Below are 24,553 nucleotides of genomic sequence, written 5' to 3'. Positions count from 1 at the left end.
CAAATTCAAATTCAAATTCAAATTCAAATTCAAATTCAAATTCAAATTCAAATTCAAATTCAAATTCAAATTCAAATTCAAATTTAAATTTAAATTCAAATTCAAATTCAAATTCAAATTCAAATTCAAATTCAAATTCAAATTCAAATTCAAATTCAAATTCAAATTCAAATTCAAATTCAAATTCAAATTCAAATTCAAATTCAAATTCAAATTCAAATTGAAATTGAAATTCAAATTGAAATTCAAATTCAAATTCAAATTCAAATTCAAATTCAAATTCAAATTCAAATTCAAATTCAAATTCAAATTCAAATTCAAATTCAAATTCAAATTCAAATTCAAATTCAAATTCAAATTCAAATTCAAATTCAAATTCAAATTCAAATTCAAATTCAAATTCAAATTCAAATTCAAATTCAAATTCAAATTCAAATTCAAATTCAAATTCAAATTCAAATTCAAATTCAAATTCAAATTCAAATTCAAATTCAAATTCAAATTCAAATTCAAATTCAAATTCAAATTCAAATTCAAATTCAAATTCAAATTCAAATTCAAATTCAAATTCAAATTCAAATTCAAATTCAAATTCAAATTCAAATTCAAATTCAAATTCAAATTCAAATTCAAATTCAAATTCAAATTCAAATTCAAATTCAGTACAATGTGGGTGTCCTTAAGAAGAATTATCAAACTTGATAGAGTCTCCCTTAGTATCAGTGAAAGATTTTTGCTTTGTTTAATAGTTGAAGAAAATTAAGTTATAATTGTCTGTCAAGTTTTTTCTGATAGTCCAAGTAGTTTAGAAATAAAAATTACTGTTTGGTGGTACCCCGTGTTTGGTGGTGCCCCAGTTTCCCTTAGTCCCTTAATTGTAAAATGCTTAGCTTGGGGCATGAAGAAATGTTTATTATTTATTATTTTTTATTAAGTTTTAGATAATTAAAATTGGATATTTAGAACCGTAGATGTATTTTTGAATGTTGAAAAACAAATTCTAAAAATTTTGAATGCATATAGAAAAAATATGTTACTTTATCAAGTTTTATCGCTCTTATCAAAGACACTGCTGACAAAAGAGTTAATTTATTGAACAGTGAATTAAATCTGAGATTATTTTTCAATTAATGCTCAATTTATTGAATAAGTTCTCTCTGCCAGTATGTACATATGTGAGAATTTCTCTGATTTTCTTTTTTACGAAAATGTTTTTAGAATGTAAATTTCTTGTCTCTTTCGGGTGTTTAATTTACTGTTGATACTGTGTAATTAATTTGATAATTGCCGTAATAATTAACTAAAGCTTTAACTATGCGTTATGGTTGGAATTTTAAGAGCGCACTGTTACTACATTTTGTGTTTTTGAGTGTAGATCTCATACTAAAAGTTCTCTAATTATTTTTTCTAGGTCTAATGGTTAATTATAAGTCTTGTTAATATTATTTTTTGACATACGAATTTAATATCCTATTTTGAAATGCAAAGATCTTTATTTAAATGAGCTACAAGGAGTTAAAAAAATAAATTAAAGTCTATATTTCACCATTGAGTAATGCCATGATCGTTTGTGGGACATTCTCACGAGCTGTGATTTTCTTTAAAATTACCGACTTGACCTCTTAAATCGTACGGTTTTAATTGACGAAGGGATACTTTCAGTTACACAATTTGGGGTGAATTTACGAGCTGAGAAACCCTATCTTTTCATCTTCTTTGTCTGGTAGCTTTGGTCAACGCCTCTGGCACTGTGGAGGCGAATCTCGAGAGACAAAGAACCATTTGGGAGGATGGTACAGGGATAAGACAAAAAAAAAGAAGATAACTCACTTTGGCTATTCCTAAAACTAGAGCATTGAAGGTTTCCTTTATAAATCCTAAGCATGGCAAGTCGTAGAGAAGGTGGGTGAGAAATCCTCCGGGAGAGCTGTGAGTGTGAGTTCCACTGATGAGGACATTCTTGTGATTGTACATATTACCAAATTCCTTGCTGAGGTGCTGCAGTACGGCTCTCTTCACAGCATTCCCAATCATTCCAGCATCCACACTCACAAACACAACCCTCTTTTGTCCATCGTCAACTATGAAGGCTCTTGAGAATTGACGCAGATGAATCCCTTCGCCTTTCTGCGATAGCTGAGCATATCCCATCTACCACAGAGAGAGAGAGGCATAAGAGGAAGTTTGTTAGTGATGCACAGCTGAAGGTTGAATTAGATCTTAGATTGAGATTTATGCAATAAAATTGCTCACAAAGGTAATCTCAACAGGTGGACCAGTACAGTCAGCTCGTCCAACACCAATTTGATATCCACTAACTACACTGTTGTAGGCTAGTGCTACACATTGGTGTACACACAGGACGACTATAAACCATCCGAAGGAATATTCCATGGTAGAAGTTTGTTTCTAGGGTGGCACTAGAATTGCCCGATTAATCCAAGTATATCATATGTAATTTGTGACTCTTTGTGCGCACAACGGATTTAATCACTTCCAATTGCAATCTCACTCCAGTGTCACACCGAGTCTGTTGGACTGAAACGACAGACAAGCACTGAATGAGGAATTGAGTTTTGCTCTCGAGCAACTTATGCCTCTCTCTTGTTTATTGTATTTTCCAATTTTAACAAATAAAAGCATGCCGTCAACCACCACCAGTTCAAATCAACACAAACTCCTCATTCAGAATGAGACTACATCAAAGGCACATACTCATATGCTCATGCTGGTATTCCCAAATGGTAAAGACGCATAACATGTGATACAGAGACATTTCTGCGCGTATTTGTTTGCAAATTACGCTTAATATAAAAGCAATGTACAACGTATTAGGTTTATCAGCTCACGGAGTCAACATAAAGAAAACACAGATACGCAGAATTTCCGTGCTCTGTTGGGGTTCACGTTCAACATCTTAAGATTGACACAAAGATCAATTGATAGCTCATAAGGATTGTTCTCACGTGAAGAAAACACTTATTCTGTGAATTAGAGAAGTTAGATGCTTGAGATTTATTTGATTTTCACACTGGAGATTGTATCAGATTATCTTGAATTATTATAGAAATTCGCAGCAAAGGGTCACTCATATGGAGAAACCGATGCCTACGGATTATTTTGTGAAACTCAAGAATCCTAGGGTCGGAGGAACGTCTGTTAGACATGGAACCCCTATTGACACTTTTGTCAAAATGTTGAAAATAATTTAATGTATCTAGTAAAATATAAGTAATATAACGTTTTTTCTGTAATACATTCAGTTCCGGCATTATGCACTTCGGGATTATGCACCTGACGGAATTATGCACATAGAATTATGCAAGATTACCTACCATTAGGAGTAAATTTATTAAATAATTTTTGAAATACGCCTGGATGTATACTATGTTACGAAGCAGGAAATTTGAAAACACTGTGCTTCTTCTTCAGAATAAAACTTTAATTTCTTTTATTAAGGTAAAATTTTTAAATATTCTTACCATTTATTGAAGAACTCTGTCCAAAAAGTGCTGTTTGTTAATGCAATTCTAACAAACAGTTGAATCTTTTTGTTTTGACTACTTTTACTCCGCACGAAAATCAGAAATACGGCCGATTTATTCAAAAGAAAGCCCCTGCGGGTAAGCAAATTTTCTCGATGCATAATACCATTTTGCGCTTTTTTTCCGTCCCGAAAATGTGCATAATCCCGGGACTGAGTGTATACCTTTTACTATGAACAGAGATGTTCAAATTTCGTATCCCAAATTGTACAGACAGAGTAGGGTGTCAATAGGTGCTGACACGAGTTCTTAAAGTGTCAATAGACGTTCCTTTTACCCTATATCTTTGTGGAAATTGAAAAACTATACAAAAAAACCTCTGCAAGAGCAGAAGATTAGGAAATCCTAAAAATCTTTTACTTTTCTTATCCTCAAAATCTTTTATTAATCTTTTACGAAACCTAAAAAACCGTCAAATAGTTGCACGAAATCTGTGAAATTAAAAAATGTCAAACACGATAGGTTTTTGTCAAACATGATAGACAGAAAGTTTTGCGTTTGATATTGCGAAATCTGAGAAACTCACAACAAATATTGAAAAGCATAAGATCTTTTTCACGAAATCAGAAAAGAGTTACATAAAGTTTCACGAAATATAAAGTACAGTGCCCTCTTCGCAATCCGGATGGATTTTTTGAATTGTTCAACGTCTCGAAAATATAATACAAGTTTTTTTTTGTAGAATTATAATAAAAGTTTTAAAGAAGCTTAAAAAGAAATAATTAGAGAATTCTATGCAATTATACTTCATTTATTAAACAAAAACATCACAGGATAATTCATTTTCATTGCTGAACACACATGCATACATTACCTCAAAATTATTTTAAATGTAACCGTCGGTCGATAACTCGCCCGGAGTACGCCGATCCGGATTAAAGAGCGGGCGCTGTATTAGAAATTCACGAAAAGTTTAACAAAATTGTATTTTTTAAGTAATTGTGCTAAATACGAAACTTAATCTATTTAACGTGAAGCTTGATGAAGTAAAAAAAGTTTCCTGAAACACAACCAGTTTCACGAAGCTTAATAAAGCTTTAAAAGTGCACCGAAACTTGTAAAAATGAATAAATTCTCTGAGAAACACAAAAAAAAATGTTACGAAAAGTTTTACCCAGAATGTAAGGAACCGACGTTGATATTAACTCAATGAACAAATCCGGTGATCGTAAAATTCTACGCATCGAAGCTCTGGGATGAAAGAAAAATTTTATTCTGGGCTGAACCTCCTCTTATCCGACGATCATCGGATTTGTTCATTGAAAAGTTTTACGAAACCCGAAAGTTCTTCAGAATTCTGGCATAACTTTCAAAACTTTTGCGATACCCGAAATATTCAAGAAGATATTATTTTTACATTTTGAAGAAATTAAGCGAGGTTAGGAAATGCGTTTTATTGAGAAAATATTTTCAAAAAAATATCACGGAGGCCTACAAAACATATTTTGTAGAATCCATGAACTTTAAAAATATTGCGAAACACAGGAAAGTTTTTAAATAAATTAAACCCGAAAACCTTAACCCTTTAAGGACGATTTGGTCACCTATGACTCAAAAACAAAATTGTTCCTACGGCCATCTCAAGTTATATTTTGATCTAAAAAGTTAGAAAAGTGATTTTTAGTGACCCACAATTTTTAACCTTCACGTCCTTAAATGATTAAACGCTTGGTAAAATACGTATTATTTAGGAAATTAGATATGTCGTTTCTCGAATATGCAATTGCTTTATCTACGTGTTAAATAAAACGATTGTTGATTCAAGTGATAATGGTAAAAGAAGAAACACGTAAAGTTACCAAGGGTAGTTTCGCGGTAGTGGAAAGTGCCTATGCTTTGTACGGTCTTAAGCTTTACAATGATTTAATTTTTTCCTATGTTTTTTTAAGAAATATGACTCATCGCACCTATATTTTAAAAACTAAGAGACAGTGTCCTATTTTTAAAGTATATTGCGGAGTCACATTTATTCAGAAACACAGGAAAAATTTAGTTATTATAAAGCTTGGGACCGTGCAAAGCATGGGCACTTTCCCCTACTCGTGAAGGATTCAAAAGATTCTACTAAATGCTTTTAAAAGTAAAGTAAGTAGTAAAATATATCTATAAAATTTTACGAGAAATCAAAGGAAAGTTACACAGATTCCGTTCCAATAGGCATAAGAAATTTTACGAGAAACCTTCAAGAAGTTTTGCGAAACCTAAAGAAAAAAACTTATATCAGCGAAATATAGCAATGCAACACCCTTTGAAACTGTCGGTGAGGCAATTTCCAGCAATTTTCAAGAAAAATTGCCGTCTGGCTATTGTCTGTTGTTTACGGTATTTGTTGTTTCAATATTTTTTCTTCAAACAATATTTGCATAAAAGTATTTCCATTTAATTTTAAAATTTGCAATAAATCTGATTTATTCTGAATTTTAATTAAGCTCTAAACCAGTCTAATCATGAGGTCACTATCATCTTGCAAAATTCACAATTTCAAAACTAATATGCATATTAATTTAGTATATAAAGTGTTACTTCCAAAAATAAAAGAAACAACACACAATTCTTTGGAGACCGTATCGCATTTAATCAAATATTTACTCATTTCATTACGGAAAGAAATGATATTTTGCAATGACTAATGTTCCCGGAATTCTCAAAATAAGTGAATGTATTCAAATTTGTTGTTCTATAAAAAAATGCCTACAAATTGGATGCTTCCTGTTGAATAATTTAATTGTTTTTATTGATATTTGGCTGTTCCAAAATTGTAAACACCAAAACATTCTCTTTGTCATGGGGGTATCTATTAAGAACTTTTCTATCTTTGTTTGCGTCCTATTACTGTTCTTCACCTTGACAATGGTTCTTTCAACAGAATAAACGATTTGGATTCGCTTCGGTTGTGCCACTGATTTTAGGATGTGCGTTTTATCACTTGAGTTAAGTGAATTCTTTGATGTACAGAGTTTGTAATACTTAGCATAGATCTGATGACTAGACAGTAGACAGCTTTAACGCACTGATGTTTGAGCTGTAATTTTAATGTAATTAGTCTAAACTGTCTCTCATTTTTTAAAGCTGCAGCAGAATAGGAGGTACATACTTTTGGTAAAAGAGGCCAGTAATGGCTTGAGTCGCTCCAGCATATCTCCTACATCAGGAAAATTGGTACATGAAATAAAAAATTCACATACACCCCTTTCATTCTCAAACATTTTGCAAACGTCTACCCTATTTTTTATTCTTTTGAAAATCAAAAAATTCTATTTGAATGCCAAATGAAGATGGCAGATATGAAATTTTTTAATTTCATAAAATTTTTCTGATCTAAATGGTATACCCTGGGCATAAAATAGTAAGTTTGACTAGTAGAAAAGATCTTATTATTTTAAAGTGAGCAGTGAAATTCCATTTAAAGTTAGGAAAAAAGCAAATTTTTTCCTTAATGATTCTGACACACCTTTTAGATAAAGAACTTTCACGAAATTAAAATCCACAACCCTTTCTTTATCAAAACCACTCTTTCGGTCTCAAAATTGGACTGAACTAAATTCAATTTAGTGTAACTTTCAAAAGAAGAAGAAGACTGCTATAGAGTAGGATAGACATATGCAAAACTATTAATAGATGAACGAATATAAATTTTGACTTCTTGAAATTTTCCTGATCAAAATGGTGCTGGAGCATAAGAAAACGATTTTGACCAGAAAAAAGAATTAATTGTAGTCAGTGAAAAGAAGACTCACTTTAGTCAGTAAATAAAAGCGGTATAAGATCAGTTATTTTTCAGTAAAAAATTGAATCTTCTAAAATTGACCTTTTACTGACGCAAATTGATCTTTTATAGCTCCGGCATACCTTTTAGATCAGGAAAATTTCGTGAAGTCGAAATTCGCATCCCTTTCTTTCTCACACATTTTGCAATGTCTATCTCATTCTTTTGCTCTTCAAATTCGATTGAGCTAAATTGAATTTGGTGTGATGTTTAAAAGAAGAAGAAGAGTACGAGAGAATGAGATAGACTAGACATATGCAAGGCGTGTGAGAAAGAAAGGGAGTCGAATTTTGACTTCATGAAATTTTTCTGATCTAAAAGGTGTGCCGGAGCCATTATTATTCAAAATCGATTTTTACTGACCAGATCAAAATGACTTATTACAAATTAAACTCTTGTTTGTATAAAACTGAATGTTTTAGTAACAAAATTACAGTTCAACTGACCTTAAACATTTTACTGACCAAATGTGATTTTACTTACCTACCAACTGACTATTTTTCCCAAAATACGGACCACGAGTGTTTTTGTTTTTTTTCATCCCACATACTTAGCATTCGAAAATAAAAACTTTAACAATAATAATCGGTCTAAGTGTTAGAATGTTATTAATGCAATGCCACAGATGAAAGGTTTTGGGAAATTCTTTAATTCTTGAGAATATCATAACTGTTTAGATCACCGATGAGGGTTAAAGGTGCCATAATTGAAAAATCTTTCGAAAATTCGACGAAGAGTTTCTAACGCAAAACTCCACGCATTTATTAAATTTTAATATTTCTTAGTTGACTTTCTGACATAAATTTAGTTCCTTTAACTTTTTTTTGTTTCGTCAAAAGTTAACTTGAAAACAATGTACTATATTAATATATTGAACTAATTACTAATTAACTATTGAACTAATAACTGCTATATTAACCCTCCAACAGTGTTTTCTTTAATATGCGAAAAAAAGTTCTAAAACAATGTTTTCTAGGATAATTTATGATCCAATAAAGTCAAAAAACCATGTTAAAATGACATTCCGGAAATGTTTATTTTACCCTGCAGTATTGATCCGTAATCGGTGTAAATATTATGCTTTTCAGGTGTATTAAGGGTTAAAGTTACACTTTTCCATGTTAATTTTACCCTTAGAAAGGTGTAAAATTAACATTAAAAAATGTTGATATATTTTTACACCTAAAAAGTGTTAAAAAAGTTAATCGCACCCCCGTTTTTTCACAGTGTTATCTGTTTTAGTTTAGGCGCTAGGTTAGAATATATAATTTTTTTTGAAACTATTTTTGTTTCTCAAATTCACATTTTTAGTTTTTTTTTTAATTTTTTAAATAAAATATACAAAGTAGAATGACATATCAGTAAAAAATAAATTAATTTTAGTCAGATAACTTTTAATTGGTATTTTTAATGAAATTGGAAATGAGTTTTTTTGCACAAATATTTTTTGTTGCTTTTTCTCTGACCTGTCACACAAAACTGGGAATAGCAACAAAACGAAGAGTCAAAATAAGCTCAAACTTTCAAAAGATGTTAGTAAGACTATTACCGAGGACACTAGCACTTTTAAATAAATAAGAACTTTGTAATCGCAGTAAATGTAATTTTTGTGAAGGCCACCTGGAGGCGGTTTTACCTGTTAGAGGGTTTAAGAAAAAAAATTATTATTCTTTTTCTTACGACCATAAAGCTATGTTTTCCTTCAAATAGACAAAAGAAGCTTTTTTCTCAATTTCTGACCCCTTTGTCTTGGAAGGATTAACTTTATTTTTCTCTAAGTTTAACAAAATCATACTATTAATGTGCTTAAATAAATAAATTTTTGAATGTAAACAAAAAGAAATAACTTTTATGCGTAATTACATCATCGTATTTCTTAAAGGGTCAAGACCGAAAAAAATATTGAATCTTAACGTTTTTAACGACCGTTATAAAAGTCGAGTATAATGCAAAAAGACAATTTATATTTGATTTGATTTTATTAACGTTAATGTCAAAAGGCTAAAAAGTGAATCAAAGCAAAAATGCCTTATGAAAGCATTATTATATCTTCAAGATCAACAATATTTCGAAAAAATTGAATATACCACCTTGATAAAGATCCCCAGTAAATGATGCTCAATAAAACCAATAGCCAAAGCGTGTAAGAAAATAAATTTATAACCTCAGCTCAAACTTTACACGACATATCATTTTGTACTATACGGAATGATTTTGTAATTTTTATAACTTTGATCGCCGATGGCGTGATTTTAGTAACATAACATACAGGTCAGTAGGAGATGGACTAAACACGCAAAGGTTTTATAACATCCCCTGAATTTCCTAATTTCAAAAACTTCTTCCTGAAACAAAGGAATTTATTGAAATATTTTGTGCGAAATCACTCACAGCTGATATTGTAAAAGAGAAGAGTAATTAAACTTTAAGTGGGGGTGGCGTGAGAGCCACAGTTAAATAAATCAGTGATACTGACCATAGCCACGCATAAAAGAGACCTAATAGCGTTAGTGCGATAATCAAATGATATGCAAATTAATTCTCTTGGGCATTCAAATGGCGTGGCATCTACAGGGCTATATGGTGGCTGTTTTTGGATAGTCGGAAGAGATTTTACAAGCTATATGTGCAGTATGCAGAGAATTTCTGATTAGTTTTCCGTTTCAAAGTTTAAACTTGAACTCTGACTTCCTAGCGTTAATTGTGTTCCTCACTATATTCAGAACTTTTGCTTGTGATTGTAAATCAAGAAAAACTTAGAATAGTAATAATTCGGATTACACTATTGAAGATGTCTTCCAAAATGGACAATATTAGTAAAGTGATAAATAAATTTTCTTGCTAATTATCTTTTCTATTAATTTTGCAAATTTTGTGTTTGGATTAACCCTTTAGAGGTGATTAAAAATGTATTTTTTCACTTTTTATTACAATTAGGAGAAAGTGGGGAACTTTTGAATTTGAGAATCTTTGAAATTGGCCTTTTTCACTCATTTTTAAATAGAACTGAGCTTTATCTTAATAAAACTTAGCTTTGTTGTTAGTCTGTAGAGCTAAATTGTATTACGGTAAGATTCATTTTAATTGAAAAATAAGGAAAAAATGTCTAATTTCAAAAGTGCCCCAATTTAAAGGAACCTCACTTCCCCCAACATTAAAGTGTTTTTCAAAAATATTTTTTTTAACTTTCAATAAACTCCTTTCAGTAAAATTTAAATTACTGAAATTCTTGTAAAAATTATTTTCTAATTTTTAGCAGTTACGGAAGATTACGAATCTGGTTTTGAATTAGCTTTCATTTAGGGCGTTAAGCCCTTTAAGCCAACAAAATCTAACGATTTTTTCCCTAAAATATGTCAGCTTAGGAATTAATTGCACTTTTGCAAAAAATATTTTAGATTCAGAAAATTTTGTACTTTGTAACAAGAATCAGATTTTTATAGGGGAAAATGGTGCACCACCGGACACAGGATAGCACCCAACATCATCATAGTCCAAGTAGGGGAAACGCGCTACCTTCGGGCGATTCAAGCATCGGATAACTCAATTTTTTCTATGTTTTCAATGAATTTAAGGGGTTACATGGGTCTCTCAGGTCAAAAAATAGGCATTTTTTCTGATAAAAATTTATTGTGTCGAAAATATTTTAGAAATTCCAACTTTTGGGATATGAAAGAGCAACTTTAGAACACAATTAAAAAAAAATTTTTGAAAAATTTTATTCGACCGTTTTGGTAGCTGATTTTCGGAACCATTCCTCAAAAAAACAGACCATGTGGTAGGCAGGATTTCTCCCAGTAGGTTCATCTGAAATCTAAAAACCTAATATACTCTGTTAGAGGATTAGTTGGACTCCTGAATAAATGAAGGATTTTTGAAAAAAACAAAATTTGGATTTTTGGCAAAAGTTTTTATAAAAAGTATCAATTTTATTCTATTTTTTAACACATTTTGTATTGTAAAAATGGTTCTGATTAAAGGAAGTGCCAAACCCTTCGTTCAAACAGTTGATAATACTTCTTAAAACAAGTATGCAAAATTTCAGAAAGATCGGTTCAATAGACTCTGAGTAATCTTGACTACTGCATTGTAAAACGGTGTTTTGAGAAAAATGCGTTTAAAGTTAAAACTGCTCTACCTCCGAGAGTTTTACTCCGATTGACTTGAAATTTTCTGAACATATTTTTCAAGTATTTTACTATAAAATAAAAAAAAATGATTTTTTTGACCTGAGAGATCCATGTAACTCCTTAACTCATGGCTCTTTTCTGGAAATTTGAGGCATTGGATTATCTATTAAAATATAGTACTCCCTCCGTTCCGAAATAAGTCGTACGTTTGGGGAAAAACTAGGGGTTAAGGAATGGTTTCAGACAATGCTTTTGTTATTTGTAAATATCTAATGTATGAACTATCCTCCATGTTCAGGGATAATATGGGGATCTTACGACGATGGTAAGCTGAGGAATTCATATGTTGAAGTTGTTCATTTTTCGCATTTTTTTCAAAGAGCTCCGGTAGATAGTTAATTACTAAAAAATGAACTGTTATTAACATTAAAGGCTAGAATTTGTACTAAATTTTTAGTATGCACAAGTAGAATTCAACAACAGAATTCAACCGATATGACATTTTTTTATTGCTCAAATTTTGAGGAATAAGCAATAAAAAGAACATTCTTTTCTAAATTTTCGAGTATCTGGGTGCTAAATGGTTAGAGATAGGGACTTGGGACCTTCGGCGGACCTCCCCATAAGTTGACCCTGGGACCATTAATACGTCCCTCATTTTCCACCTCTCCCTCCCCTTCTCATTCAAAGCCATCGGTATTGGTCGAAACCATGGTGTGCGATTGGGGAAAAAGTAGGGGCATACTAATGTCCCCAGGGTCAACTTATGAGGGGGTCCCCCGAAGATCCCAAGTCTCTATCTCTCACCATTTTGCATCTAATTTGGATTGAAAAGGGACAGATAATCCTAACCGGCTTATGTAGGTGAGATTCTTAACGTGAGCTAACTCGGAGTGCATGCAAATTCGATTTAGAGCTGAAATTGTGAGTCGCCATTCAGTTATCTTGAATCAAATTCGTGAAATTATACAAATTTTGTATTCAAATCAAAATATCAAGGATTTGGATGAACTGGCACAAAAGTGATATATGGGTGAAATGTAGACCAGAATGTACTCTATAATTTTGCCGTAGAACTTGAACTCATCGATTACTCAGAAGCCAATATAAGCGAGGTTTTTTGTTTCTTAACTCGTTTTTTCATCCAGAGTGCCCCAAGTGTTCATTTGTTGAACTTCAACTAAATCAAAGAATTGTTGTATTTTGCGAGACTTTTCATTTAAACCCCTATTTTAAGTGTCTTGGTGGAGTAGAGGCAGTCAAATTGGCATCTGAGTGATTTCAAAGCGTTATTATGGGAAAAATCAATTTTTTCACACATAAACGGCAAAATCGGAGTGATAGCGTAGTCTGAGCGGAAAATGATGTATGGACGAAATGTAGAGACAAATGTGCTCTACAATTATGTTGAAGTAATCATCAAAATCGGTTCAGCGACAGTCGAGATAATTGAGGTTATGTGATATTGAAATTGGTTTTTCGACTGTGGCGCCCCTGGTGTTGGTCCCACGAAGTTAAGACATTCTAGAAAGTTGTAGCATTTGGTGAGATCTTTCGTTTAAGCCCACATTCATCAAAATCGGTCACATAGAACCGGAGATATGATTTTTTGAATTTCGTGAACTTTGACCCCTCATATCTCCGGTTCTATTGAAACCACAGCGCACATACGCACCATTTTGGAAACGTCCTAGACTGGACTACAACATACTAAAATTTCATTAACTTGCACAATGCCGTTTTTGAGAAAAGTGACTTTGAATTTCGATGAATTTTGACGCTATCACAGCGCCACCTGTGGTGAATTTTTGAACTTCCATCTGAAAGTCCTCATCGAGACGAAACCAAAAAGGTAAAATTTAGGTCGCTATGTTAATTAGAACCGGAGATAGAGGCCGGTCAATGTTCGAACTTTGACCCCTTATAGCTCGGGTCAGGGGTTATGGATCGACTTAAGGTTTTTTTTGTTTGATAGGTATAATCAACGGCTACAACATACTAAATTTTCAGCCCGATGCACAATGGAATTTTTGAGTTATTTAACTTTTAAGATTTAAAAATTTTCTTTTTAATAATAGCGCCCCTAGCGGTGGTTTTATGAACTTGCGATGTTAGAGGGAGAAGTGGCATTTCATGAGAGCTTTCCAAAAAGCCCTCACTTTTTAAATTCTGACAATTAGAACCGGAGTTATGGCCATTTTAAGAAATTTTTTTTGGACCCTTATAGCTCGGGTCAGGGGGGTCCGGGGACCTTAAGTTTGGTATTGATGGAAAGCTCTAAGGCCCAGCTATAACATACTAAAATTTGAGTCCGCTGAATGCCATAGGGGCGGAGCTATTGAGAAAACAAAAAAGGGGGGTCTTCAAAATGGCGGAAGGAGGGGTGGGGGGTGGGGGGTCTATGCACCAAGTTGCAATTTTCACCCGATATATAACCTTTGCCGAAAACCGCAAGTCGATATCTCTTTTAGTTTAGGAGCTATTAAGCTCCAAAGAGCGGCCGGCCGGCCGGCCGGCCGGCCGGCCAGCCGGCCGGCCGGCCGGGAACGTAAATTAGCCACATATATATTCGTGATCAGGAAGTGCTGAAACACATTTTGGCCAAATTTGAGGTCGATCGGACGACATGAAATTTTGTTAGGATTATAGTAGGTGAGATTGTTAAGAATCTCACCTAATAAAACACAAAAAATAAGACATTTTTAAGACATTTGTCCCTCAACTTACTATGAAGACTGGACCCCATTTTTAATGCTGAACATTAACAATAGTTCTTTACAAGAGATAATTGTTGATACACAAAACATTTACCACCAAACTTTCCCTTAATCCCATTTTTTCCCAAACGTATGACTTATTTAGGAACAAGAATTTTTTCCAAACGTACGACTTATTTCAAGGTGAAATTCATAAAAAAAATGATTTTTTCGAAGTTTGAGTCGTTCGAACGTATTGTGATTTCCCCTAAGAAATAAAAATTAGTGTTCTGTGTTACCTTATGTTCACGTATCCCAGTTTCCTCTATATATTCTAAACATTCTAAAAAATGTCTTTTTTTGTTCAGAGTAATCTATTTTATTTATATGATACTTTGGGAATCACTGAAAGAAATCCGAAAAAGTTAAAATAACCAATGGCAGCCAAAATCCCGAAAGCCAAAATCCCGAAAGCCAAAATCCCGAAATCCAAAATCCCGAATGTTGAAAATCGTGAAAGAGATAAAATTATATGGAGGAAAATATTTAGAATTATTTCCCAAGACACAGAAGATTTCCCTTTGCCTCCAGCAAGCGTGGGTGCAATCGTGGGAGTAGCTATAACACTTTTAAGAAATCGGGATTTCGGCTTTCGGGATTTTGGCTTCCGGGATTTTGACCGGGACCCAAAATAACATTCCGGATATGTTTATTTTACCCTGCAGTATTGATCCGAAATCGGTGTAAATATTATCCTTTTTAGGTGTATTAGGGGTTAAAGTTACCCTTTTTCATGTTAATTTTACCCTTAAAAAGGTGTAAAATTAACATTAAAAAATGTTGATATATTTTTATAACTAAAGTGTTAAAATTATGAGGAGAAAAAGTTAATCGCACCCCCGTTTTTTTTTCAGTGTACAGCCTTATATGATACGAAAGAGGTTAGTCTGTCTAAGCATTTAGTCCTTTTAAAAACAGTTTATTTTATTGAATTGAAATGTTATAAAAATATTTTTTGGGAATTTGACGATCACATATGGTCCGTCCTTAAAGGGTTAATCACTTAAGTAAGACCTTTACCTTCACAAGTCTCTATGGTTAATTATTTTGCTAAAAGCGAGAAAAACATCTTATACAACAAATTGCTATTTTGTCCCAGTTGAAGACGCTTTTTTTTAATTGTCCATTGAACCCTGTGCAAGGTTAATCGATCTTATCTTCTATTGTATACAATTATTGCCACTACAATATTGGCCATTTCCACTCAGTTCCCAACTCAATGTGCGACTTGAAGATGATTATTTATTCGCCATGGGAGACTTGAGAGAGATTTAACAAAACAAAGAATTGCGCCAGGCTTTAGTGTGAGCGTGTGTGAAAAAGTTGATGGCAGAAACCTACTTTGAAGATCATTTGGATGAACGACATAGTTTTGACTTAATCAAGGTTTGATGATATTTCGCATCTTGGTGCTTTATGGCGCATCAAATGGTTGAATTACTTAACACTTGGTGAATTTGAAAATTATGCTTTGGAGATGCAAATTGCGTCACTTGGAGCATCAAACTTGGGGGGCCCTCACTTTGAAAATTCGTTGGTGTACACAAGGGGCTCTTCTGAATCACATATTCACGGCTAGTTGGTGGATTTGCCCGTGTTGTTGGCAGAGAAAGTGGTCAAGAATTGATAATTTATGCATTATGGTATAAAAGTTTTTCTTTTCTTCACTTCAAATATCACTTTTTTCTTCTTTCTTGTCTCACAGAAAACTCAAAGGAGGAAGTTGTGCCTGGAGAATATGATTTTCTTCCGCTTTTTCACGCACTTCTGTATGCAATTATTCTAAATGAGAAAACACCAGGTGAGTGCACTGTAGAAATTCCTATAATTTCACGCGTCTTTTTTCGCGGGTGTTAACCATGAGAAACACGACAAAAATACGTACGATGAGGTGGAATGGAAAGCACCGACTGACTGTCGAATTTCTTGCATACATCCATCGACTTCCAACAAAAGCCCCTCTGTTACAAATTTAAAAAGTGGGAGGTGTATAAATTATTAATTTCATTAATAAGTTGATTTATTGCTATTTGGGACACTTTGCAACTCTACCTTTTGCAGCATTTACTACACAGAAATTCTTTCTCACAACATATGACTACAATCACAATGTAGGGCAGTGCAATCCAAAATAAACAGTCTTTTTCACCTGGAAACCATTCACTAATTTGAGCAAGAGCCAAACAGTTTCAGGGTCTTTTGACGGAATGCGCAGAATTACCCAGAAGATCAAGAATTTATATGACTTTACGCAATGGACCTTTGAAACTTGTGCAATATGTTCAAGAGCATATTGTGCATTTATTTTTCAGAAGTAGCATAATCGCTAGATTTGGCTCAATCAATAGATTAAGTCTCGATAACATGATTGATTAAAATCTTATGAGGCTTACAGACTGGTTATTGACCGATCAAGTGGACATAAGTTAAACTAAGCGTAATCATTATGACCAAATAATATGACACTCTCGAATTTTTCATAGAGAAGGGTCTTACAAATATTACTTTTTATAATATTGCATAAAATTAAAAAAAATATGCAAATTAAGATGATTTAGATTTCGAGATAATGCTTAAGGTAAATCTTTTTGACCTCTTTCCTCTTAATCCAAAATTTTACCGGCAATAATGTTTTGTCGGTATGTTCAGACGAGAATTTTACAAAGTTTTAATTAATTACATCACCTCATGGAATGAAGAAAGACACAGAGACTTAGATGTGTCTCTGAATAGCGTGTCACATTAATTTCTTCAAAATTTATGACCCAAAGTCGAAAATATTGTAACGTACGGACATTTAGTTTTATTTTGTAAATTCGTTTTGAAAGAAATTTTGTATGTGAATCGATAAAATCTCTGTGTTCAATATTTTATGCGCTCTCGTAGAAACGAAATAGAGGAAACTGGAGCTAAAGAAACGGAAATGACATTTTTTAACACATTTTTGAAAATTGAATCTGAATTAAACTGCTAAATGAATGTTACAACGAATAAAAGCTTACTCCAAAAAAAAACCGTTTAAGATAAACAAAAATAATCTTTAGGGAAAGTTTGTCAGGTTCGCACACGCTATGGGTTCTAACATTTCAGATTTTTCCCACTTTTCTTTAATGAATCTGACCTAGTGGCAATGTATTTTAATAATCCAGTATTAAGTCACACATTTTCTAAAGGAAAAAAAATAGGTCAGATTAATTATAGTAATATGGGGAAAATATGAAGTGTTCGAAGATAGAATGTGTGCGAAGTTTGAAAGCATTTCCCTATAACTTACTCTGCATAACTTACTTTCTAGTTGATTTAGCCTCCATTTCCCTATTTCTTCGTTTTCAATCAAATGTATTTAAATGTTAAGATTTTTTATTTTTAAAAGTAACGTGAATTATTATATTACTGCTTGATCTCAAAAAGATATCTACATAAGTTCATATACGATTTTCATTAATTAAAGAAAGAAAGGCATATACGAATTTAATTTCATTATTTCTTTTTACTTACCTAATTTCGCAAACTGAAATAGTAATTGTAAATTGCATCGTTTTTGCCAAGAAAACTTAAATCTATTTGTTCTTTAGAAATTTTTCCAAAATTTAAATCGAAAAAATATATTTGAATTTTGGAAAAACATTAAACTCGTAGTTGCAAATAACATTTTTGGGAGTTTATTTTATTGCACTTAATAAAAATTGTTTTTAAAGATTTCGAAAATCAGATTTCATCTTAGAGGTTGATACCCTTTCTGGACGTCTTCTAAAATTAATTAATTAATACCTTCGATAAGGAAATAAATCTTTAAATGTTATGCTGTAAACAAACCATTTGGAGTAGCTAAAATTGCATTTGCCATTAAATAATTTGGGTTAAATCGGCTTTAACACTAAACCTACCGACCATTTTTGGTTGTTTTTCGGTCAAATGACAAACCGCGCTAGGATAAGATACTCAATAAATTTGTATTGGGAAAGAGCAAAAAATTAAAATTTAAACACTGAAAAATATATTACAAATGCATATTTTAAGAAATTCATAATGTTTAATTAGTGACATTGTACCGTTTAAATATGTATTAATTTTCGACCGGTCAATTTGACCGGGTCTTAGTAGGTTTAGTGTTAAAATTCTGATTCATATTACCTGATAGGGTAAGTGTGCCAAATTCTGGCCAGCTTGCAATTCCGGCCACCGTTTCTGTTCTTCGAATTTCCATGTTTTTTTTTTAGTTTTTGCATACTCTAGAGATTATACAATGCAAAAGAATAACAAAAATGTAGCTTTGACAAAAGAGATGACGTGAAAAAGACATTGGAAGAATTCCCGGAGGGCAAGAAACTATGAGAATGAAGGTGGCCGAAATAGGGCACCAAAGCTATGTCTATATTTTTATAAATTTTAAAATGTATTAAGAACGATTTTAAAGTAAATAAAGACGATAAACTGTCTACAAAGTTCTAAGCAACACTCCTAAAGGAATGAAAAAAAAAAATGAATTTCTAAAAGATATTACATTTCAAACTTGAGACTTTGGCGCTTGCACGCAACTATGCCGAAATTTGGCACACTTATCCTAAAGGTCTTTAATTTTAAAGTATTGTATTTTTTTAGTTTATAAATTTACGCTAATTCATCACAAGTTTAACAATAATGGAGATGAAATATAAATGTAAGACTTTTGGATTTTTTAATGATTAAGCTGGTTGGGTAAATCTTTTAAATATCTAAAAATTAGAAATTTCGAAAGAAGATTGAAATAAATAAAGCGACGATATCTTTTAACACAGATTCGTAAATCTTTAATTTTTACATTAAATATTTAAGAATTAGGACAAATATGAAGGATAGATACTTGTGACTAGAAAATTCGTGTTTTGAATTTTAAAAAAGGAAACTGAAATCAGTCTAGAAATATTATTAATTATATTATTATTATTATTATTATTATTATAGTAATTTATTAACCAATTTGGCGAAAATTTTTTATGATAGGTTTTGACATTTATAACTCTGTTACGTCATTCCCGAATGACATTGTAATGGTAAAAAATCGGTATTTGATTTTATTTACTTGTTATATTAATTTTTTTTGAAACTTTATTGCCTGGCTATATGGAATACATACAATTATTACATTTAATAAAATATTTAATTAGTGAATAACACTTAAAAAACTTAGCAAGAGATTGAGCAGCATTTTTATAAAAAATTAAATAAGATTTAGGAAATTCATAAATTGAAATATTTTATTACAAAATTAGTAAAATATTTTTGGAAATGGAAAAACTATAAAGTTATGATCCATGTGTCTAAATTTATGATTTTAATAACCAAAATGGAATAATATATTGACAATTTTTGTTTTCTTCTGAATAAACATGGTTAATTTTCATTGTTCAATTTATTTTTATTCGAGATATAATACTCATTGCAAAATGCATATAAAAAGGTACCCAAAAACCTCTTTTCTGTCATTTTAGAGGATTTTATAGTCCAATAAATATTAAACATACAGCAATCGTTCACTTTCGTTTTCAACCTGTGAAAGAATAAACAACTGAGAAAACTGAGCAATATAAACGTGATGCATTTTTAATTGGCTGTTAACTCTGCACATTTTGCTGATGAAACTGAAACATAATAACACGAAATTCCACTTAATCCATATTGAACAATTGAACTTGATACTGAATTTGCTACATATATTCTCCCCTAATTTCATTTTCAACATCTCCTTTACACAAATCATTTGAATTAGAAGGTTTTAAAATCCTCCACGTCCCTTCGTATCCGATCCATTAGTATGTATGCCTCATGTACGAGTTGTGGCTCGTGTTAGGTCAATGATTTCCTTCAGCGATGATAATAACCTTTGGTGATTCAATACTCAATATGCAGACTGAAGGTCAGATGTCATTCTGGATTTAAAATATCGTGGGCGTCCATCAATGATTGTTATGTGATCACTCATTGTTGCTCAGTTAAAACTCCTTCTCGGTCTTCTCGGTCTGATGACTCCAAAAACGAATGTCAATTGTCCGAATTTCCCACATGGAATTAACTAAAATTAGGCTCATTTACAAAATGAGGTGAGAAATTAAAAAAAAGAGAACCGTATTGAAATGACTAATTAATTGAAATTCATCATGAAAATGGTTTCCTAATAAAGTAATAGTCGGTCTCATAGTGCGATCTCGTTTAATTAATTTAATATTGCAGCAAATCTTTGCAATAATTAATACAGAAAAATATTTAGTCATATCCAAAATTCCGCTTAGAAATATCGCAATTTTTTTTTACTTTACACACGCAAGTTGCGATGAAATATGAATTGTTGACTTAATCTTTAAATACTTTCTTATAATTGCATTCTACTTGACACTTTAAATACAGGAGTAACGTAATAGGATTAAATTTCCGAAAAAAAACTGAGATTATTGGGTGATAATTAAAGTGTCAAATGAATTGCATAAAATTTATTAATTGGAAACAAAATTAATTATTTTCTATTTGTTTGTTCTATTTGTTTTATTTTGATATCGGTTTTTGGAGCAATCAAAATTGGCTTATAGGCATCTACAAATTAACAAATTTACGCGTGCACAAGGCGCTGTAACAAACATCTCCATTTTCTTTAATTATCCAGCTTTTCCTCAAATATCCTTAAGTATTCTTCAATTCTATGTGAAAAGTTTATTTATTTTCATGTTTTCTTTACAAATGCTCCTTAAAACGAAAGCTAAAGCTGCTGAATCCCTATGGATGCCCCTATGGGATCGATCAATCTCAAATTTTAGTATGTTATAGCTGGACCTAAGAGCTTTCGATCGATATCAAACTTAATCCCCTCCGACCCTCTTGACCCGAGCTAGAGGGGGTCAAAAATTCAATTTTCAAATGGTCATATCTCCGCTTCAAATTATCGGATTTGGAAAAATTTCGGTGTTTTGGAAAGCACTTGTGGAGTGTACTACAGAGAGAGTACTACTACAGAGAGTACTGCAACCACCGTGATACCATAATTTCATCCGATTAAATCGAATGTTCTATTAATCGAAAAATCGATTTTCGATTAATGTTCCTCCCTCGATGTTCCCTGACCCGAGCTATAACCAAAAATGTCTTGCCCGGACTGCATTTTTTGTGTTTATGAAGGGATTTCGATGAAATTTTAGCATATATTGGATCTGAGAGCAAGATCTTTATAATAATGGGTCACATCCGTCTCTACCCCAACCCACTGTACCTTGACCCTTACTATATCCATATGGACCGGACTCTATCTCCAATGTTTATTAACCCTCTAACGGTGTTTACTTTAATATGCAAAAAAAAAAAAAGTTCTAAAACAATGTTTTCTAGGATAATTATGATGCAATAAATTCGATAAAACCATCCATTCTTCATTATCTCTTTTAGTTTAGGCGCTAGGTGAGAAAATATAAAATTTTTTTGAAACTCTTTTTGCTTCTAAAATTCACATTTTTAGTTTTTTTTAAATTTTTTAAATAAAATATACAAAGTAGAATGACATATCCTTCAGTAAAAAATAAATTTATTTTTTTAGTCAGATAACTTTAAATAGGTATTTTTATGGAAATTGTAAATGAGTTTTTTTGCACAAATATTTTTTGTTGTTTTTTCTCTGACCTGTCACACAAAAATGGGAATAGTAACAAAACGAAGAGTCAAAATGAGTTTAAACTTTTAAGAGATGTTTATAAGACTATTACCGAGAACACTATAGCACTTTTAAATAAATAAAACCTTTATTGTCGCAGTAAATGTGATTTTTGTGAAGACCGCCTGAAGGCAGTCTTACCCGTTAGAGGGTTAACCGATTTCAATGAAATTTTCTTTTTTCTGTTGGCCTTCCGCACTCAGACTATTTAAAATAAAAAATAACCAGTGATAAGCCCAGATGAGCTTATGGTAGCTGAAATTCTTTACAGGGGACTTCTAAATGTCTGTAACTCGGAATGCGTGAAAATTCGATTGTGAATTGAATATTGAAGGTAAAGAATCGGGTCGAACCAATTTTATCAATAGATGGTCGAGAACCGTTTGATCGACGCGATTCTTTACCTTCAATATTCAATTCACAATCGAATTTTCGCGCATTTCGAGTTACAGACATTTCGAAGTCACCTGTAAAGAATCTCAGCTAGAAATCACAGCTCAAAATTTCAATATTTTTTTTTTATTTTCTACATTCCCTGCTAGAATTCCTTGAAACCTTAGATGTTTATTGAGGTTCACGAAGGCAATCTATGATAAAAATTTGAAGTCACGGTCTCTTTTCCTTTAGAAGATATTTAATCTTAAAATCTGTTTGTTAAATTTTGCCCCAGTCTCCCCCACATTTTCATTATTTTCCATTAAATCGTCTGTCTCTCGGCTTAAGTCGTAAGTCTGTCAAGGACATTAGGCTGATCTTCGAAAAAAATTTGCCTGTGAAATTAGGCAGTAATGGATTAGATAAAGGATATTTATGCAATTGCTCTCTAATCGATGATCCTAAGTTCTCTGTAGGGTGGAATCACCACTTGTGGACAGCATAAAAAAATCCTCATCCTCAAATCATAAAATTTTTTAATCACATCATAAACTAAAAAAAATATTATTTTTCAAAATTTGTTTTAGGTGAAACTTACGATTTTTGTACGCTGTCCATAAGTGTATAAAGTCCATAAGTGATGACTCCACCTAATATAATAGTTTTTGGGATAAATTTTACAGGCTAAAATATTCTTGAGGAACAACCTGAGTTTACTTAGGCCCCTTGGGCCCTTAAAATGAGATTGAATCAGTCAAGTAAATCGTTGAGTGAAATTCAATCAAAACAATTTAGTGCGCTGATACGCTTCATCCTAAAAAAAAGGTGATCTTCCTGGAAGTAGCGATGATAAATTTCCAAATTATATTTTCAAAATATTTTAAGTATTATCTTTGAAAGTAGTGGCGTCTATCCAACAAGTGTCAAGGTTATTGTGTCATTTGTGACAGTATTTAGTTATCATGTCATTAAGTAACACTGATATAAGTTTAAGTTCATTATTAATAAAAACACCACTATACGGATACACTGAAAACTATTTTTGATTATAATTTATAAAACATGCAAATAAGTTCGTTAATTTGAATATTGAATGTCTGTGAAGCAATTTCAGATAAACATATGCTTTGTATGCATGACACGTTCTTTTTTACAACTTCCGAGCTGAGAAGCATATGCTTGATAGAAACACTTTTGGACCACCGCATTTTCCACACAAACCACTTACTCATCGACTTTTATGAATCGGCTTTGAATGGGAATAAGAATGGGTGGAAAGGAGAAGGTTATAGGCTGTTGAAAATATGTAGTTGATCGCTTCATCTTGCCGACTCGGTTCTTCAGAGTCTGCGTAGGGTAAATAGAGTCTGTACACTCTATTCATTCAATCAAGCGACTCGTCGAGAGTGCAAGGAATTCATTTCGGAAGAAGATTTTTGTGTTAAGAAAACAGGAAATTTAATTGAAATATTCCCATTTTTCTCCCTTCAAGCAATAAAAATTTTGCAGCAGAAACTGCAGAATATCAATAGTGAGTGGTGATGGTGAAAAATTCTGCAAGTTCAAAGGCGGAAAAGTGATAATTGAACGTTATGAAATGACCAGCACCAAGTGATTGGAATGAGGAGGAGAATTTTCAAGTGAATCTTCTGTGATAAAGCAAAAGTGTGTGAATTTATTTTTAAAATCAACATCCAATAGGAATCTCCAAGCTCAATAATCCTGGATACGTGAATAACTCAGCGTAAGTTGAAATTCTATCCAAATGACAATTGACCGGTTGTTCTCCTAGTTATTCCCGGACAAATGTGTTGAATGCGCAAAAGAATTCCCTTCTGCGTCAATTGTAATTATAAGTCGTTCTCAGTAAAGTGCACTCGCAGATACACATGTTTCTTTTCATTTTTATCACATGAAATATGACTCTTAAAAGCCGCGGGAATTGGACGAGCAATAGATATGGGAATCGCTTTTCTTTTCATTTCTATAAAAAAAAACAAAACCAACTCCCAATTGAAATGATCTTTGACTTCCCACATCCAAAATAATCAGACAAATGTTGTCCATGAATTAGAAATAGTGGACGAATGCTGCCGGGAAAATATCAACAGTGTTTAAGCGATAAAACATTTGCCTTCATAGAAAAAATAGAGAAATGTGCCGGGATTTTTTCCCATTCAAGGGGCAATTCATTACCAAAATAGGGAGTCCTTAAAGATCCGGATAATTTTTCGAACAAAAAGTAGTATTCATTTAGAGAACGAAATTGTATAGAGCGTTTTTATGTCGACCGAGAACTAATTTTTTAT

At 32.2% G+C, this 24,553-nt stretch overlaps 2 protein-coding genes across 5 annotated transcripts in view; one reads left to right on the top strand and one right to left on the bottom strand.

The window, feature by feature from the left end:
- LOC129809253 (neutral ceramidase-like) overlaps window positions 1–16,410 on the bottom strand; it is a 28,400-nt gene extending 11,990 nt beyond the window's left edge. Inside the window, exons 1-3 of one of the 4 annotated variants that reach the window (XM_055859064.1) lie at window positions 16,250–16,410; window positions 2,254–2,538; window positions 1,831–2,151 (exon numbers count right to left, since the gene is read on the bottom strand). In XM_055859064.1, the coding sequence (XP_055715039.1) occupies window positions 1,831–2,151; window positions 2,254–2,394 (462 nt within the window). In that variant the 5' untranslated portion in view covers window positions 2,395–2,538; window positions 16,250–16,410. Of the gene's footprint in view, window positions 1–1,830; window positions 2,152–2,253; window positions 2,539–15,538; window positions 16,106–16,249 lie in introns of those variants that run through there. The other 3 variants (XM_055859062.1, XM_055859065.1, XM_055859066.1) reach the window with 3 other exon arrangements.
- Window positions 16,411–23,591: 7,181 nt separating this feature from the next.
- Window positions 23,592–24,553, top strand: part of LOC129809255 (prolyl 4-hydroxylase subunit alpha-1-like) — a 34,260-nt gene continuing 33,298 nt past the window's right edge. Inside the window, exon 1 of the mRNA XM_055859068.1 lies at window positions 23,592–23,988. The gene's annotated coding sequence lies outside the window, so the exon portion shown is untranslated. The remainder of the gene's footprint in view (window positions 23,989–24,553) is intronic.

The sequence above is a fragment of the Phlebotomus papatasi genome, unplaced genomic scaffold (assembly GCF_024763615.1).
Source record: "Phlebotomus papatasi isolate M1 unplaced genomic scaffold, Ppap_2.1 HiC_scaffold_53, whole genome shotgun sequence".
Taxonomy (NCBI): domain Eukaryota; kingdom Metazoa; phylum Arthropoda; class Insecta; order Diptera; family Psychodidae; genus Phlebotomus; species Phlebotomus papatasi.
The sequence above is the reverse complement of the archived record's forward strand: the minus strand, read 5'-3'. Positions and strand labels throughout refer to the sequence as shown.